At 35.5% G+C, this 18,087-nt stretch overlaps 4 protein-coding genes and 1 long non-coding RNA gene across 5 annotated transcripts; 2 read left to right on the top strand and 3 right to left on the bottom strand.

The window, feature by feature from the left end:
* Nucleotides 1-2,450: 2,450 nt before the first annotated feature.
* On the bottom strand, nucleotides 2,451-3,385 carry LOC124434612. The gene is made up of 2 exons (XR_006944843.1): nucleotides 3,032-3,385; nucleotides 2,451-2,925 (listed from the first exon to the last, which is right to left on the bottom strand). It is a non-coding gene; the product is annotated as an uncharacterized LOC124434612 (long non-coding RNA).
* Nucleotides 2,612-6,779, top strand: LOC124434610. Its single transcript, XM_046984497.1, has 4 exons — nucleotides 2,612-2,749; nucleotides 3,455-3,655; nucleotides 3,773-5,490; nucleotides 6,324-6,779. Exons 3-4 carry the CDS (start codon nucleotides 3,810-3,812, stop codon nucleotides 6,647-6,649), a joined length of 2,007 nt encoding a protein of 668 aa, XP_046840453.1. The 5' UTR covers nucleotides 2,612-2,749; nucleotides 3,455-3,655; nucleotides 3,773-3,809; the 3' UTR covers nucleotides 6,650-6,779.
* Nucleotides 6,729-9,329, bottom strand: LOC124434611 (U3 small nucleolar ribonucleoprotein protein IMP4-like). The gene is made up of 8 exons (XM_046984498.1): nucleotides 9,134-9,329; nucleotides 8,847-8,955; nucleotides 8,651-8,734; nucleotides 8,268-8,510; nucleotides 7,613-7,767; nucleotides 7,177-7,271; nucleotides 7,027-7,097; nucleotides 6,729-6,927 (listed from the first exon to the last, which is right to left on the bottom strand). The coding sequence occupies exons 1-8, from the start codon at nucleotides 9,134-9,136 to the stop codon at nucleotides 6,824-6,826; spliced, it is 864 nt and encodes a 287-aa protein (XP_046840454.1). The 5' UTR covers nucleotides 9,137-9,329; the 3' UTR covers nucleotides 6,729-6,823.
* Nucleotides 9,330-9,907: 578 nt separating this feature from the next.
* LOC124433806 (membrane-associated guanylate kinase, WW and PDZ domain-containing protein 2-like) lies at nucleotides 9,908-16,288 on the bottom strand. Its single transcript, XM_046983596.1, has 4 exons — nucleotides 16,134-16,288; nucleotides 11,791-12,256; nucleotides 11,079-11,198; nucleotides 9,908-10,599 (listed from the first exon to the last, which is right to left on the bottom strand). The coding sequence occupies exons 2-4, from the start codon at nucleotides 12,083-12,085 to the stop codon at nucleotides 10,355-10,357; spliced, it is 660 nt and encodes a 219-aa protein (XP_046839552.1). The 5' UTR covers nucleotides 12,086-12,256; nucleotides 16,134-16,288; the 3' UTR covers nucleotides 9,908-10,354.
* Nucleotides 13,400-18,047, top strand: LOC124434197 (zinc finger protein GIS2-like). The gene is made up of 7 exons (XM_046984080.1): nucleotides 13,400-13,511; nucleotides 13,761-13,820; nucleotides 14,517-14,666; nucleotides 16,897-16,998; nucleotides 17,073-17,138; nucleotides 17,236-17,420; nucleotides 17,501-18,047. Exons 1-7 carry the CDS (start codon nucleotides 13,400-13,402, stop codon nucleotides 17,621-17,623), a joined length of 798 nt encoding a protein of 265 aa, XP_046840036.1. The 3' UTR covers nucleotides 17,624-18,047.
* The last annotated feature ends 40 nt before the right edge of the window (nucleotides 18,048-18,087 follow it).

Genomic DNA, 18,087 nt, shown 5'->3' with positions numbered 1-18,087 from the left:
TCAAGTAACGTTCGACGTTTGAATTAAAACTTGAAGCTAAAACCTAAAGACTTATTTTACGATTTGTGATTGAAAAGGTTTTCCCAAAGGAATAAGTTTATTATAGTTTGCGCTGAAATTTGTGTGTATCAACTACAAATGATAAAATAATAATAAATCTCATTGGTGTTTGGTTTCAACTTTTTTCTTGTCCGGCGATTTCATGATAGCTTTGCCACAGTATAGAAACAAACAGTAGTCTCACTCAACCGTGCAACTTGCTGCTGTACATAATTAGATTACTGGCTGTAACTAGCCACCTAAACGCTCCTATTGGTCAGAAAATGCTTTTTAAAGGCTGCCACTATGTTAATCACATGCATAATAAGATATGAGCTACGCAAAACTATTCTATACAGTGGGACTACTGTTTTTGTCTATACCGAGGCAGCGTGGCTTTGCTTTCATACACTTTTACTTTAATCGAGCTGTGTTGTGGTTCGTTATGATATCTGAGAAACTTTTCAAACATTTCTTCACCTGATTAACGCTGAAATAAAGCGCTAATAAACGATAGCATATCTATTGGGCAAGAACTTTACTTTTTGGAGTGGTCAAGAGCACGAAAACATGATATTAATTCAGTTAATCTTAGCTGTCATTGTGGCGTGCAGTCTGAAAAGATGGTGGACCTTGTGACTTGTTCGTCATGGAACTCTGGATCGAATTTGATCGTAATTTAAACGTAAGTGAAATATGAATGTAAACTAGATGACGGCTTAAAGTGTGATCCAAGTTAAAACAACCTTTATGAATTTATGGGCTGTATCCAAATACAGAGAGCCAAGCTATGACGCTATGAAATTTGTCTCTTCTTGACCATAATCTTCTTAGGGAAAAATGCCCCCCTCTTTTCCCTCTGACTAACGTTTTATCTTAAAAACAGGGATCCAAGGATAGTGCAAAGTTTCTTAGAAAAATGTTCCTAAAACATGGCAAATAAAATTCGTTTCAAGAATGCTTAGTATCGAACTTTGGCCTTTCAAAACAAGCTAAACTGATATTCATTGTGAGAAGTACTTATCAAAGGCTAAGCAGTTTGTTTTGACGAAAATACTCTGGAACAGTCATCTGCATGTTTGGTCGTACAATGAAATCAAGATATCCAATGATCTGAAATTTGCATGGTTCAACCAAACATGCAGACTCGCTCCACTGCGCAACATTACGCTAAAACGTGGCTGCCTAACATATTACAATGAATAAGGTTTTTTGCCGTTGTTCGTGATTAATTATTCCTTTTTTTAAAGAATTAGATTGACTAACTGTTTTTCTCCACACAAGATCTGAGAATAGGTCCTTTCTATTTGCGCTCTGTAGTTATTTTAGTGAAGATTACGACAGTCCTGATTGTTTTAAAATTGTTATTTCTGTAGAATTTACATCAGGTTCTTTTCACTCTTCTGAAATGCTTGTGTATGAAAAGTGAAATCTAGGTGTGTATCGAGACTATTTGCAAGAAAGCATCAGAGGAATATTAAAAAAAATGCAGCCACTTTTTCGCTCAGGTTCATCCGATCACTAAATTGTTTTTCTATTTTTCTTTAAGGACACGAGTACGAAGTTCAAGAAGACAACAACGCCATGTTTATGTGTCTTTTATCTTGCTAGTAACTTTTGTTTTTCTTCAAGATACGATGTATCTTGTTTTTTCATTTGACTTACGGACAAATGACTAAGCATTAAGGTTAGGAAGAAGAAAACGCTGCGTATATACAATATGGGTGTTCTTTGTTTTGCCGCTAGCTTGCTGTATGATTTTTTTTTAGATGAAGAGGATGCAGAAGTCAAAGATGGCGTGATGTCGGCCATGTGCCGCAGGAGTTTAGGTTTATAAATAAATATAATATTTTATATGGTAAGTTTCGTTCTGCAACTTTCCTTGACTCTGAAGAAGACTACCGCTATGGTTGTCGAAACGTCAGTCTACATCAACAAAAACAGTCCTTCTCAGGACTCCACTAACCTGGACGATGTACGTCCACGAACTTGTCTTCTTGTCTTAAAATTATATCTCTAAACTACAGTGTTTGCGGATGATCGTAAAAACTTTGGAAATATAAAACAAAAAGTTTTAGCATTATACAAGGCTGTCGCCAGAACGTTAATTTGGGGGCTGGTGATGGTGTATATTCACATATTCTATTGTGCCCGACCGAAGTCTTTTGAAAATGAACTGGCTTTTTCACACAAATATAATTCAGTGGCGGAAACAAGACAAACATTGAAATCAAACGATATTAATCTTCAGGTAAGGATGCAGCCTTAGACAGCTTATTCTCATTTATTGTCCGTGTGATAGCAAACTGTTTTTGTGAAAACATTTCATGTCATCTGTGTTTGACTACTGCATATGATGCAATTAAAGCCATCATTGTTCTACATGCTAACAAAAAACCGAAGTCAAACAATCACAGCTCGCAAATCGTCTTTTATTTACATTTCAGTTCCCCTTTATTCAATCTAGTGATCTCCGATAATCCTTTTTGATCGTTATCAAGCCATCGTTTGAATTGTTTCTATGGCAGACCACCCACCAAACGCATGTTTTCCTTTTTACGTTTCCATGTCGACAGGAAGCGTGAAATCTCGTATTTGTTTTTTTTTGGTTTTTGCCAACTCTGTGGTGAGCTAAAGACTGGTGTTTCGCTGCGATATAGCACTACATGTACTGATGATGGTTCAAAGCAGTATTCAGTGAATACTTTTGGTAAGTACAATTTTTTAACGTCGCTAATTGTTTTTTAATTCCTGCTGAAATTGGAACTTAGATAGCCCCTAAATTTAAAAAATAATAATTTATTGGTAACTGTATACCTTACTTGTTTTTAAACCACCGTCTTCAATGAGAGAATCTACCCTCTTTGTGCGACATACCATCGAGCTCTAAGATAAAACAGAATAGTTAAATTGGTCAGTCTGGAAGTATTCTTCGTTACTGCGAGCAGAATTTTACGACAAAAACAATACAATGGTCGTATTCGATGTTTACTTCTTAACTGAAGCAAGAGAGCCATGTTGAATGATTTTGCATTTTATGCATCCATCTTATGACCAAAACAGGATATTTCAATGTAATAATAACATTGTCAAGTTACTAATCATTAACATGTGGACAAAAGTCCGAAAGATGTCATCTATCACATTGTACTATTAAACTCTGTATTCCTAGCTGCATTTCGACTCATGGACGAAATAAAAGCTCAACATACTAAATGGAATTAGACATACTACCCCGAGTAACGCTGCACGACGCTTGCAATTAAACATCCCAAACATCCTTCACATTCTGTCAAATAATCAATTAATGTAACTGAACATACGGGATAATGACGCTTTCAATTATTCTTCAAGGCCTCTGAACCATTTGGCATAATCAAAATTTTTGTCTATTCTCTTCTTTGTTTGATTTCAGCTGTCCTGACAGCGAGCTCTTCAAGAAAATTTCAAGTAGAACTGTGACGTGCACATTTGTTTAACAATACAAAGACATAAACGGACAAGTTATTGAACCCATGTTGAACTGTGTCGGTCGCGAAGTAAAGTTGAGCGATCGGGTCGATTGAAGAAGTAAAAAATACCGAGTTCTGGTACCTCGTTCGCTTTATTTTTCCAGGTGTGAATTTTTTGTGGACATGAAATAATCATGTGCCTGGAAAAATGTATTTAATGTTTCGGCGTAACGTGTTGAGAATTGCACTTAAAATATATGTTCATATCTTTAATTGTCTAGTTACATATTTACAGCCCTAGTAGCGACGCTCTAAAGTATGTCGTCAGGGTCATTTTCTCGTGAAGAAAGAAATGCTACAAGTGAAAGCGATCCTGTCGTTAATCAGGGGATTAGGGAAGAGTCGACTGTTGACAGAACTAGTGAATGCAAAGATGGAAAAGCTCTAGAAAATGGGACTGAAAGTAGCCTTTCTATTGCAAAGACCGAGGGCAAAGGTGAGGAGGATACCCTACCAGTGGAAGATACTGTTACTGATGAAGAAAATAATATTGCCAACAGCAAAGTGGAAATTTCTGCCGAACAAAAATGTGTTGCTGATAATGTTGTGGAAGATCCTGAAGTGAAAAATGATGTTGCTGATAATGTTGTGGAAGTTCCTGATGTGAAAAGTGATGTTGTTGATAATGTTGTGGAAGCTCCTGATGTGAAAAGTGATGTTGCGGATAATGTTGTGGAAGTTCCTGATATGAAAAGTGATGTTGTTGAGAATGTTGTGGAAGTTCTTAGTGAGAAAAGTGATGTTGTTGATAATGTTGCGGAAGTTCTTGATGAGAAAAGTGATGTTGCTGATAATGTTGTGGAAGTTACTGATGAGAAAAGTGATGTTGCTGATAATGTTGTGGAAGTTCCTGATATGAAAAGTGATGTTGTTGATAATGTTGTGCAAGTTCCTGGTGAGAAAAGTGATGCTGTTGGAAATGTTGTGGAAGTCCCTAATAAGAAAAGTGATGTTGTTGATAATGTTGTGGAAGTTCCTGATGAGAAAAGTGATGTTGTTGAGAATGTTGTAGAAGTTCCTGATGAGAAAAGTGGTGTTGCTGATAATGTTGAAGTTTCAGGTGAAAAAAATTATAGTGTTGATGAAACAGGTGAGACAGAAGGGTGTGAAATTTTGGCTAAATTTTCAGAAAAAGACGTGAAGAATAGAGAAAATGGGACAATGGAAGTGGAATGTGATAACTCTGATCAACATTCCTTAGATTTGAATGATGCTAAAACCAACGATAATATCCACCGTATTCTCAATGACATTCCTGATGTGACAGATGACGTAAACGAAAGGAAATTCGGTTTGAATAGTGAGAAAAAAGATGTCGAGTTAGTAGATAGAAATTCTGTAAAATATAATGAAAGCGTTAAACCCGAGGAAAATGAACGGGGAGTTTCTGAGAAAGGTTCCGACGTCTTGAACGGAGTACATGTTGACATTTCAAAAGATAAAAATGTTGACATCTCGAAGGAGCAACTTATTGAAGTGCCGAAGGAGGAACGTAGAAATGAAGAGAAATATTTGGAGAGTACTTCTGGAATCAAACGGATTATTTACGACGAAAATTCTGAAAAAGGGAACGATGGTTCTGGCGCAATGGATGAGGAAAACCATGTTCAGTTAAAGTCTTCCTCTAATTTCGATAATTCTGATAGTTGCGTTGCGAGTTCTAGTGAAATGGATGAATACAATTCAGTAGAGAGAAACGATGAATTAGATGGAAAATCAATAAAAGTGAAGGGAAGTGGTTCTGATGAAGGTATTGAACTATCTAAAGAAGAGATGAACAACGGCACCAAGAAGGACATCATTAGCTGTGAAAACAGTCATGACGTTAAGGCTCATGTGGAGGTGTTTGGTAACGATAATAATTCTTCATCCGGTAATGAAATGAAAGGAAAGAGTGAAAGAATCGGTAGTGGTTCTACTGTGTATAGAGTTCAAACAGGTATGCCCGTTTACTTCATGTTTTATTTGTATTGTGCCGATTTCTTTTCATCTTCCTACATCAGTCGAGGTAGTCTGGTAGGGTAGATGTAGGGAGAGCGATAATCTGGGGGGTAGGTCATATTTATATATATATGCTATAATGCGTAGCAAACAATGGATTTCAAAGAGACTTATACTACGGATCGTGCATATGGAAATATATAATCATATATAACGTGTATAACAATGTGCCCCCCCCCGGCTATCACTCTAGTGCAATGGTGGCATGACCTCCCCCCCAATTATCGATTTTCATACACCCAAGGCTAGTAGTATGGTTGCAAACTAAATTCGTTGTATTAACGATTGTTGATCTAACTGTAAATGACAACAGAAAAATGTTTTTGACACTGACATAGTAAATTCTCAATACTTAAGATTTCAAGAGCGGGAAGGTTTTGTGTTTACGTTGCCTATTTTTAAAGCGTATTTTAGCCAATCATCGTTCTGTATTAATAAATTCTACATAATAACGATGTGAGTGACGAGTACCGTTACTTGTATTTAAAAGTAGATAGTCCTGGCTTTTGCAATCGAAAAAAGGACTGTTAGTGTTTGTACTGACGTCAGAGTCACGTGGCTTCGATGATGACTACGGTTCAGGATGTTGAATCGTCAATCAACATCAACAGTTCTTCTCATGTCAGAACTCCTCTAAACTTGAATAGTCGACTTCTACAAACATTTAACATGATTGACACGAGTCAGCCAAATTTATAGATTTAAAAAAGTAGCTTGATATCGTCGAAAAGTGCAACTAATCTCAAATTTTTTCACTCACAATACATTCAGATTACTTGACTCGTCAACTGATAACTAAACGTGAGAACGAAACGCATCTTGAAGAGAAGTTAGCCGAAGCGAATAGAGATCGTGAATTGGCGGAACAGAAGGTAAAAGATCTACAACTTCGTTTGAAAAGGTTTGCGAAGGATGACGAGGCGAAAGACCAGAAAATGCGACAAATGGAACGCGAGTATAAAGAGCTTGAGAATCAGATGCAGAGGATCGAAGAATCGCTTGATTCTAAAGGTAAGAACAACAATGAAGGCGAAAGTATAGAATCGGTAAACGGGCGTCAAAAGAAGAATTCAACAAAAGTATGTATTTTGCTTTAAGTTGTACATATTATGCGTACGATCGTTCTTCCGAGTTTTTCTTGTTAAAATTCGCGTTATAACAAAAAAGGCCAATGTCTTTGTGTACATGTCTTACTTAGAAGATTTTTTATTAAAGAACACGACTCAATGCCTATAAATACTAAATTTATGATGACAGCGATTGCTGTTGGTTTACTCCAAGAACTTTCGCTTCTTTGACGTGTTCATGTAAGGCTTTAGCCTCCATTCCACGTCGGCCTCTGATTGGTCCACTGTTCCCAAGCGAATTTCGTAAACTGCAACATCAAAATAAACACAATGCTTAAAACGTTCCAGCAATGCAACTATGAACTGCACGAAAAAGAATGCGACAATCACGAATTCTATTGAGTAACCTTTCATTTCAAATCTTGGTCCAATCTCGGAGAGTTCGATGTTTCCATCAACTTTTTTATAACTATGATGTCTGAAAAAAAGAACTTACTTATTCGCATAAAGCTTGAAATTTTGTTTGCGGGCATATTATAAAAGTTGTGTTCGCCAACCTGAATGAAATGTAGTCGTCTTGATTGGCGAAGGTTACAACTCTCTTGCTTTCGTCCTTTGGAACAGGAAATAAATATTTCAAAATGTTTTTGACCTGAAAATAGAATTCATAAAAAACTTAAAGTTTTTAATCATAACTTGGATCTGTGAATTGGATATCCACAGAAAACCTTAGATATCCCTAAAACAGTAAACACATAAAACCATATGGATAACCAAAGATGCCCTTAGATATAGCCATAACGACAGAAAATCAGAAATAAACACATTTATCATTGGATAACTACAGTTATCCATGGATAACCACAGATAACCATATCCACAGTTATTCATGGATAACCACAGATAACCATATCCACAGTTATACATGGGCAACCACAAATAACCACCGATAACCAAAGATAAATATCAATAAACCACAGATAAATTGATTACCCTTTCTCCAAGTTTTGATGAGCACTTGTGAAAGATTAAGTGCGGATAAACTTCTGACATGGTTCCAATATTTGGGATGTCATGTCTCATAACTGTGTTTGACAACGTGAAGTAGGCAGTTGGTCCATAGGGAAGATGACACACAACAAGACCATCTTGAAAAGTAATTGTTTTAAGGTTTAATAGTTTATAGTTAGGATATTGCACTTGGAAATGCTGATCTTCAATGCTAGGAGGTAGGCAATAGGTGTGTAAAATGAAGTTTGACAATAAGTGTGTGATATGAAGTTGGCAACAGCTATGTAATATGAAGTTGGCAACAGCTATGTAATATGAAGTTGGCAATAAGCTATGTAATATGAAGTTGGCAACAGCTATGTAATATGAAGTTGGCAACAGCTATGTAATATGAAGTTGGCAATAGCTATGTAATATGAAGTTGGCAATAGCTATGTAATATGAAGTTGGCAATAGCTATGTAATATGAAGTTGGCAACAGCTATGTAATATGAAGTTGGCAATAGGTGTGTAATATAGGGTTGGCTATAGATTAGTAAGAAAGGAATAAAAATAACTTGAAAGTAAGGTTGAAACATGGAGCAAAAATATCAGAATTTCCTATAAGTGTGTAGATAACTTATTCAGTAACATAAACCTGGTTCTCCCCTATGTTCATGGGCAATGATCAAGTCCGTAACATCATTTGCTCGACAAGCTTGAACAAGCTGACTCATAACATAGTTGCCACGATTGAGACGTTGACTGTTTGGAAAGATCAGTCGAAGCTCTTTGGCAAATTGCTTCAATCGAGAGCTAGGTGAGTGAGATGTTGTGATCATGATCTTTGGATCTTCAACTCCTGCCCAGGCATACTCATCATCCTCATGTGTCGTAGCATCTAAAATTACAATAAGCAAAAAACACAACTGTGTCTTCAAAACTTTGAAGTCTGTCCAGTCCAACTGAAATCAAAATTCTAAATTCTAATGCAATCTTATCAGTTGCCAATGTTTGCTATGATGTCAAATGAGTCCTTACTCTCATGAGCTTCGTCATCAAATTCAATGGCTTTCCGTAGCTCGGCTTCGTCATTTCTTAGTTCAGTAGGAATTGGTTTTCCTTCTACATTAAGCAATCAAATTTATTAACGATGATTTAAAGCGGCAGAGATGATTTAAAGCGGCGTGAAGAGAGAACAAACGTGAAGAGAGAACAGCAGAGTATTAAACCTTGCCTTGTAGAGCGTGTTTTAGACGTTTCTTTCTCTCATATGTTGTCCTTTCTTGATCTTCTATAGACTTCTTATATATATACTCTCTTCTCTGTCTTGCTTGTCGGCGTAGCTATGTAAACAGAGAAGAGAGGATATATGTTACATACATGTTCAACGGAGAAGAGAATATGTACATTATATATTTATTATATATATTATAGTTATAACAGAGAAGAGTATACAAAACAAGAAAGTAATCATCATTACTTAGTTTACCATGCTTACATTTTACCAAGCATTTTACTCACCATTTTTGCTTCTTTGTGATATGATTATCTTGAATCGGGATTAAGTAAATGGCATCCATCAAAAGGAGGCGCATACGGAAAATTTCCAAAGATGTTTTTTTCCCATTCCGTATTATTAGCGGACAGCGGTTTGTATACTTATATCATGTAAAGATTGCGAAAGTTTTTAAAGATTTGTCAAAGGGTTTTCTCAACATTGCTAAACTTCGGGACTAAACAAAATCTTCATCTCTAAAATATTACCATTTGCGTTCAACTGGTAACTGTCGTAAATTTTTCGCGTTTGTTTACGTTTCAAGCGTCACGTTTGTCAGACGAAACGTCGGGGGTTTCAACTGGTAAACGTTACATTTGTTCAAATCGCTCTTTCTAAATTTGTATAACAGCTCTTTCTAATATTATATGATCAATTATCAAACTTTGCAAATCGCCTAAGGTATACAGATGTAATTTTCAGTTGCTACGACATTTTATCATTGTAAAATCGTATAAACATGTTAATCACATGACTGAAACCTGTTTAAAATGTTAAACATTCCTGAGCAAACATTACACATTTCTGAGCAAACATTACACATTTCTGAGCAAACATTACACATTTCTGAGCAAACGTTACGTTTCTAATTTGAAACCCGACGTTTCGTCTGACAAACGTGACGTTTGAAACGTAAACAAACGCGAAAATTCGGGACGGCTACCAGTTGAACGCAAATGGCAGTACTTGTCAAAAAGTATACTTGGATGTCTAGTTAAAATTTGCAGTAGACAACATCATTGGTCTTTGCAATTTTAACTTTATTTTTGTAATAATTATCCACCAATCAAAGCTTTTCCTCACAAAGCGAAACCATATACGACATTATCAGTAATTTTTCAACATTAACATCAATTTTTATGTACTCTAGCGTGAAACTAAATAAAATGTTTCTATTCATATAAATAAATTACATAATAGAAAAAACGCAAACATAAATGACATTAAAATGTTGATCTGTTCAGTAACTTGCATGTATGACGCATTTTATGCATAATTTAATTGACATGTTTTATAATGAATGCGCAAGTTCTTTAAACATGGACAACGTAAAAAAACGTTGTAAAATTTTACTGAAATTTCGTTGCCAGTCATTCAACAGCAATAGTTGAACCAATTCCCATAGTCTGCCGAATAGTTAAACAATTGTTGTCTTTTTGATTTAATTGGTCCTGCAAATGACAATTTCATTCGTTCTCAGCAACGACGCTTGAATTACTGTCTGTTTTGTACTCTTCTTTGATCGTCTGCTTTGATTTGTCTTTTACCACAGAATGGCCAAGTAGAGGCTTGGGCGTTCCATAATAATGATCTTTGTAGCTTCCACTTTCTAGAAAATCACCATGCTTTTGCATTTCCAGAAATTTTTCTCGGCTTATAAACATGTAGTCAATTCCTGGTTCTTCGCCACTTCGAGGTGGTCGTGTAGTATCTAACGTAATTGAAAAATAGCAAGACATGTTACAACGAATATACATGATGAAGACACTAGACGGAAGTGTGTTAGAACTCAAGTTTCAACATTTCATTACTGACACAAGACTGCAGATGACTCAAGTTTCGATATTACATCACTGCTGGGCAGTGAAGACAATAGAATAGACTTAAATTCGCACCATTCGCACTCATTCTTTACAAAGCTTTCAGTGAAATTAGAATTAATTTATGAAGAAAAGTACTCATGAGTATTCAAATAGCTGAAACAAAACGTCATGAAAGAATTTCAGCTTCAACATAATATCATTTCCGATAGAAATGCTACACTGCATGTATTGAAATCTCGAGTTTCAATATCGGATCGTTTCTTGAGAGGATACTAGACTGGAGTATGAAACCAATATAGGAATCCAACTCAGATCGCTCACGGAAAAGAAATGCCTAAATAAAAACCCACGAGTTTCATTAACTTACAAGGAACCGTCCTCGCGTACAAATTTTCTCTTGTTTCGTCCTGCAAATAAAGATCCACTTCGCTCGTGTTAGGAAAATCTTGACTCAAAAAATCTCGCAAATCTTTGGTGATTCCACCTCCTAGGCGATAGATAAACACAGGATGTGTTAATTGGCACAATAAAGACATTAATAAATATGAAATTAAAAGACTCTTCAGCTCTTTCTGTACAAAAACACTCGTTGAATTTGCTTAGAAGGCAATATTACAATATTATCACATTCCTAAAAAAAGAACCTGAAAGCTTCAGCTTTATAGGGAAATTAAAATTGCAAACTTTTCTATATTTCTTAATGTTTTATGTTTATATTCTTCGTTCTTTTCCTTGACCAAAGAAAGGCTAGGAAGCGTTTACAGTGCGGATGCATTTGTGTTTTTGTAATTCCGTTGTTGTGTCGTGATTCGTTTGTAGTTTAGGACAGTACAGTGGTTTCCATAATTAAACATATTTAATAAAATAATTAATGGCAAATTCACTCGCTTACGTTATCTCTTCTTCCTTAAAGCAAAAATTTTTCGAATTCCTTAACATAAATATATCATTTATTTCGTAGTAAAAGTAAAATATTTCACCTAATAATTTAGCTTAGCATATATAAACGATTTGAAATGACACGTTCACATTAAGATTGCGTACAATTACACAGCGTACCCAAATAGAGCGAATCCTACCTGGTTGAACAACTTTAAAATTGACTTTCTTTCCAGCGCAGTTGATGCGATTCATTAAATCTCGCAGGGTCAAACCTGCCACAACTTCATCGTTTACTTCTATCAAAATATCGTTGATGGAAAACCGTCCAATTTTGTAACGTGTTTTTTCCTTCGGTGGACCGGCGATATAAAGGAATTCTCCGCTTTCTGCGCCACCTGCTATTTGCAATTGCAAACTATCGTGAGACAAGCAGACATCCCTGACATTTTTCGACCAATGTCGTTGAGAATTCGTGTGTCCATGGGCAGGCATTTTTTTGGTAAAATAAACTGCTCTCGAAGTCACGAACGCCTTGCTTTCTGAAAGACAACTAAATTCAAGTGGATCTTCGTCTTTGACTGAAAAATTGTGCACTGGAAGTAGATTTGGTCATTCTTAATTCCATATTTGAGCCAATATTATTGCGTCATGATTCTTCGAATACTATTTGGGAAACGGAGCAAGGAAATATCCATGGTTACCAAAATAACATAACATGTCTCAGCGGGGGCAAACGCTTCATTTTAGCAAGTGGATTGTGCGAAAATTAGTGCTTTGCTAATTCAATTTTGCTCGGTAATATTGACGATAACTAGTTAGTTCTTAAAATGGCATTTGGTAGCAAAATCCCTCTTCTACAACTGCAGTTTAACTGCCGTGACTGCACGCGGTGTTTGGCCGGTAAAGGAAATTGCAGCGGGCTCACAGTATAAAAAATAGCGGCAAATTCAACATAACAAGGAAACCGGATTTGCTCTCCAAACTCTACTAAAGCTGTTTTACTTTTATTTCCCTTAACCTAGCCTCTTACTCGCTACTTAGTTTCAAATAATAATTGCATAGTTTGTGTGTGATGATTTGACTATTGCCAATTAACGACTTGTGAGGAACTTAATTTTTCCATGGGATTGAGTAAAAGTTATATTAAACTGTTTTTCTCGATTTTGACCAAAGTATCGAAAAATTTCAACTTTCCAATATTTATTACTTGCAAAGTACCTTTCAGCACTTTCAGCGAGATTCTTAAACACGTGTCAGCGCTAATTGGGCACATTTATTAATTAGTGCTAATTAAACGTGTGAAAAGTTGCAATTAAGAAAAAATTCTAAAAGTTTGCCTCTGTATACGATGCCAAAGCTCATGAAGCATTTTGGGTAAACAATGCGTTTACCACGAAAAGTCATTTACAGGCAAAGGCACATGGTCTTTGGGTTTCCAACTAACAACGAAAGAAATCAGCTTGAATATTCGGTTTTTAACGACACGCAACCACTGTAGACTTCACGGCCATCGTGCTGCAGACATTTGTGTTAATATTTGAGTGGTTATTTCAAGAATTGTGCAAGTTTCAATCACTTTTCTTGTCCGCTTTGGCACGCAATACGAAGCACACGAGCGAAGTTCTTCTGAAGGTAAGAAAATGTTTTTATTCTTAAGGAGTGCTGTGAGACCTTTATGTGTGTGCGTGTTTTGTCAAAGTATCCTTCGTCTTATTTTCTCAGTCAGCAAAGTTTATCGTATTGCTTGTCAAAACGAATTTCAAAGAGCCAAAAACTATTTTTTACAGGAATTTTAAATTTGAGAACATGTCTACATGCTATCAATGCGGTAAAACGGGACACTTTGCCCGTGAATGCCCAGATGGTGATGGTGGAAGAGGAGCTCGTGGACCACGTCGCGGTTCTAGTGGTGGACGAGGTATATTTTATAAAATGTTTAGCAATATTGCATTTTTTCTACTCCAGAGTTTAGTTGTGAAATTGAGATGGCCTTGAACCTACTTTACAATGTGCCCTGATGGTTTTGCCAGAAATTGCATTGTGCAATTCAGTGAATTAACTTACAGTTTTTTATGATAGGATGGTCAGAATGTCTGTGAATTTTAAGATGGGGTATTGAATACTTAGGTTCTGTAAACTAAAACCAAATACTTTTGATCTCTTTTAGGTAGCTCTTGTTATAACTGTGAAGTTGGGCATTTCTCTCGAGATTGCACCAAGGAAAGAGGTAAAGAAAAAAATTGAACCTGGATAACTCTTATCTTTCATCACTTTAAAACATGAAAAATTCATAGTGATACTAATTGCCCTGAAGATGTCGTCATGTGATGTTAAAAATTATTTTAACATGCTCGAGCATTTACATAGCGTATGTATGGCTTCTAGAAATTACGTATGGTAACATATCTCTCAGGAAGTTATGGTGATTTTATAACTCTTTAGCAGTTGATATAGTAGTGTTATAGCTTAGCAGTTATTGTAACATGATACCTCTTGAGAAGTTATGGTAATGTATAGATCTTTGGCAGTTAAGGTAGTTATGATAACTTTATGCTTCATAAGCAGCTATGGTAATATCATACATTCAAAGCAGTCGTGCCAATATTATACATTCAACCCATTCATGGTAGTGTTAAACCAATTAAGCAGTTACAATAACAGTATATCGCTTAAGCAATTATTGTAATATTGTATATTTAAAGCAGTTATGGTAACATTATACCTCTTAGCCAGTTCTGGAAACATACATTTTAAGCAGTTATGGTAATATTATACCTTGCTATAATAATATTGTGCAGGCCTCTAAACTAGCACATTATACAACAATTTTATGATAACATTACAGTTCTTAAGAAAGCCATTGTGGTAACATTTTGTTTCATGTATCAAAATTTACATTTGTATTCATTTTTGATTTCTCAAGTCCTAAAATGCTACAATTGTGACTGTGAAGGCCATATAGCCCGCGATTGCCCACAAGAGAATCGTCGCCGAGGTGGTGGCGAATGCTACAAATGTGGGAAGCAAGGACATTTTGCCAGAGAGTGCACTGAAAACGAAGCCAATATTCGATATTGAATCAATTTACATGATGATTTTCAATTTTATGGCATTAACTAATATATAGAAGAATTGAAAAGCATGATTAATTTCTGGAATAAACAAGATGTAATTCTTGTAATTTATATGTAGGATACTTCTAGTTATTGTTGAACGTTATGTATTATTTGGTGGTGTTAAATTGTCTTATTAAATTGATCTTTATTTTTTCATACATAAAAAATGCATAAATTTTGATGATTGCATTGTCAGCAATTAGCTGTGGATGGTTAGTTGCTTATGTTGCAAGCATCACATGTTTATTGTTAGGGAAAGTTTGTATCGTAATGAGAGTAAAATATTAGTTTACTGTAACACAATTACTTTTGAAATCATGATTTTTCTCTTTTTACTTCCATGTTTCACATGTATTGTGTTGTGGTCTATTAGTCAATAGTTATCTTTTTTAAATGAATGTTTTGTAGACTACACACCATACACCATGCTATAGAACTAAATTTATCAGATGGTGGGCTCTCTCGATGTTTTTGTCAATAGTGCCCTTTTAAAATTACCCTCTTCAAAGTTAGAAGGGGGGCTCCTCCCCCAAGCGCCCCCCACTTCTACAGCACTGACTGCACACCATGCATGTATCAGTGTGCAATTAACTGTGTGCAATGTGCAATTTGCACATCGTTTTAGCTAAAATGAAAACAATTGCACATCACTTTTTCAAACGATGTGCAAAAATCAGCAGTTTTAACGAAAAACACTGTCGTAAATCATATGAATTTGTTCACGTTTAAAATATTAATTTAGCAATTAGCACTATATAATAATTAACGTAATATCGATTTGATTATGCCTGTAAAGAAATACTTTTGTCAAAAAAATTGCACATCGTCTTTTCTGAACTAATTCGCACACTGCATGTATTGACTGGTATGGTGGGGTGGTGAACTACTATGTGTCTCAAAAATAACACGATACATAGATTTATGCATGCATATGAAATTAGTTTACAGCATAAATTAAACAGTATTATGATGAAATGCAAATTAGTTTCATACATTGACAGATTAATTCAATTTGTGTATTTTGCCATTGACAAAAAAATACATAGTGCAGAAGAAACCAATAGGCTTATTTAAACTGGGCTCCTCCAAAAATATTGATGATAACTAGTTAAGATTGACAGTTCATTGTCTTCCATTGTATTGGAGTTATACATGTCAGTGCATGAAACTAATTTTTGCAGTGAACGTTTTCGATATGCATGCCAAAATCTGGGTCTGAGTGTTCCAGTTTTTTTTAGTCATCTTGTAAAACAAAGTATAAATTAACATTAATATTTTGACATTTTGTGGTTAGAATTCACTAAATAAAATTTAGTAAACTATTAATTAAAATAATGAAAAATTCTTATATGAAAGCTATCTTCTATAGTGGCACTAGTAAGATGATACTTTGGCAAGTGATATGAGAAGTTTTTGCAACTGACCTCCATCGCCTTATGGTTCATTTGTGGTAAATTGTAATGTGTTACATTTCCCTCATTAAGACTGATAATTGCGACAAATTTTGTATAAAACAAATTTACTCCTACAGCGCATGCTCTGTATAGCCAGTATCGCCAATGACAATGAGATCAGTGACCGTGGTAACCAGCTGTCAAATCCTTTGAAAAGAGGAAGTGCCACATGTCACATGAAATCGATGAGTTGTAAACATTACAATTTGTGTCGTAGTATCAGCTCCTTGCTCGATGGAATATGTCGTTCTTACTTAACGAATTGTGAAGTGCTTGCGAAGCCTTGGAAACGCATCTCTGCATCTGAATTTTATTTCACGTGCATTATTCGCGTGAGTTGATCTTCGAAAAGTCTTTCGCTTCCATTTATTGAGTTATTTCGATTTTTTTTTGGTCATTCACTTGAGACTGTTCGTTTAGGGCAATGATTGTAGTAAATAAATTTTCATCTACGTAACTTTGATTTAATGTAATGTTCACTGATTACAAAGTCAGTTTTGAACTTTATCCCACAGAGTCTATTTTACTAGCAAATTTAATGTTGCAATTACGTCAAATTATTTTACTGGTTATTGTTACATTTTTGACACTGCAATATTTTTTGACAGGTTGTTGCGAAGCTAAACAAAGGCTAGAAAAGAATTAAAAATAGCTAATTTGTAGGTTTTGAGTGAAAACTGAAATTGTTGTCTTTATTGAAATGTTTTGTGGATTTTTCATTTTTCTTTCTCAGCTATGTTGGACTATTTTGAAAATATGATTTCCTGTTATAATTGTCACAAGATGGGACACATAGCTCAGAATTGTCCCGAACCTAGAAACATATCTCGAGGAGGTAGTTGGGTTTTTAAGTTACTGATGTGTAGGTGTAAATTTTTACAGTCTTCAGGATTAAATAATCACTTTTAGGTTTCAAGTCATGTTACAAGTGCGGTGAGCCAGGTCATCTAGCTAAAGATTGCCCTGAAGAGAACGGTATTGAAGCTCAGTGTACTTCATCATTTTCTAAGTTTTTAAACTGTTATGTTTTGAAAGAACTTACTAGAGCTGATGTCCATTTGAAATTTTCTAGCCAAATGCTACAAATGTGGCAAACCAGGTCATATATCAAAAGACTGTGTAAATGGCATTAATGGCCATAGAATTATGGCATCATGTTTTAGATGTGGCAGGATTGGTCACGTATCGAGCAATTGTCCTGAGAAAATGAAGATGAGAGTTCTGAGCCAGAGAGAATATCAATATTTAACAATCGAGGTTTGCAATGTCTAATCAAGCTTAAAACTTTTTTGTTGTCATTCATTTAAGGCGCTATTTTAAATATTCTAAATCTGTAGGGAATGTATGTTACAATTGTGGTGGCATTGGGCACCTTGCAAAGGATTGCAGCAGTGGTAGAAGGAAGCAGTTTTCATGCTTTCGATGTGGTATGCGAGGTCATCAAGCCCGTGATTGCTTAAAGGAGGTGGATGTGTGTTATGACTGTGGGAAGCCAGGTCACATTAAGGACTGCCCCATGCCACTCCAAAAGTGTTACAAATGTAATGGAATTGGTCACTTGGCTAAAGATTGTGTTTCTTATTGATGATTTGGTATTAGATTAATGGTGGCATTGGGAGTTAAAGGAAGGTGTAAGCCTGATGCAGGTTAGCGGTTTGGCATGTAAATGCCCGTTTGAAGAAGTTTTGACAAATTTCTAGATCTAATCATTGAATAATGTGATACGTCAAAAAGTGATTTGGTTGGATTGGACAACAAATCAAATGCATTACTTCACACACTCATTGTAAATATTTTAAACACTGTTTGTCTGTTATAAGTGAAAGCCATAATATATTATCTCATTTGTTGAACGTTGTAAACGTTCACCCACGTCAGAACAAATGCAGCGTTAAACACCGTTCATCGTACCCTTTCTTCCTTT

This window comes from Xenia sp. Carnegie-2017, unplaced genomic scaffold, assembly GCF_021976095.1.
Source record: "Xenia sp. Carnegie-2017 unplaced genomic scaffold, XeniaSp_v1 HiC_scaffold_14, whole genome shotgun sequence".
NCBI lineage: Eukaryota > Metazoa > Cnidaria > Anthozoa > Malacalcyonacea > Xeniidae > Xenia > Xenia sp. Carnegie-2017.
The sequence above is the reverse complement of the archived record's forward strand: the minus strand, read 5'-3'. Positions and strand labels throughout refer to the sequence as shown.

Bases quoted from the DNA above. Each gene is read 5' to 3' on its own strand.
- LOC124433806 (XM_046983596.1), bottom strand. From the start codon at position 12,085: ATGCCTGCCCATGGACACACGAATTCTCAACGACATTGGTCGAAAAAT. The intron at 11,199-11,790 runs GTAGGATTCGCT...TCTATCGCCTAG, and splicing joins TTTTAAAGTTGTTCAACCAG to GAGGTGGAATCACCAAAGAT. The intron at 10,600-11,078 runs GTAAGTTAATGA...CAATTACGTTAG, and splicing joins GTACGCGAGGACGGTTCCTT to ATACTACACGACCACCTCGA.
- LOC124434610 (XM_046984497.1), top strand. From the start codon at position 3,810: ATGTCGTCAGGGTCATTTTCTCGTGAAGAAAGAAATGCTACAAGTGAA. The intron at 5,491-6,323 runs GTATGCCCGTTT...CAATACATTCAG, and splicing joins TGTGTATAGAGTTCAAACAG to ATTACTTGACTCGTCAACTG.
- LOC124434197 (XM_046984080.1), top strand. From the start codon at position 13,400: ATGTCTACATGCTATCAATGCGGTAAAACGGGACACTTTGCCCGTGAA. The intron at 16,999-17,072 runs GTAGTTGGGTTT...AATCACTTTTAG, and splicing joins TAGAAACATATCTCGAGGAG to GTTTCAAGTCATGTTACAAG. The intron at 17,421-17,500 runs GTTTGCAATGTC...CTAAATCTGTAG, and splicing joins ATCAATATTTAACAATCGAG to GGAATGTATGTTACAATTGT.
- LOC124434611 (XM_046984498.1), bottom strand. The intron at 8,735-8,846 runs GCAAGGTTTAAT...TGCTTAATGTAG, and splicing joins TCTAAAACACGCTCTACAAG to AAGGAAAACCAATTCCTACT. The intron at 7,768-8,267 runs GTTTATGTTACT...TTACTTTTCAAG, and splicing joins TGAACATAGGGGAGAACCAG to ATGGTCTTGTTGTGTGTCAT.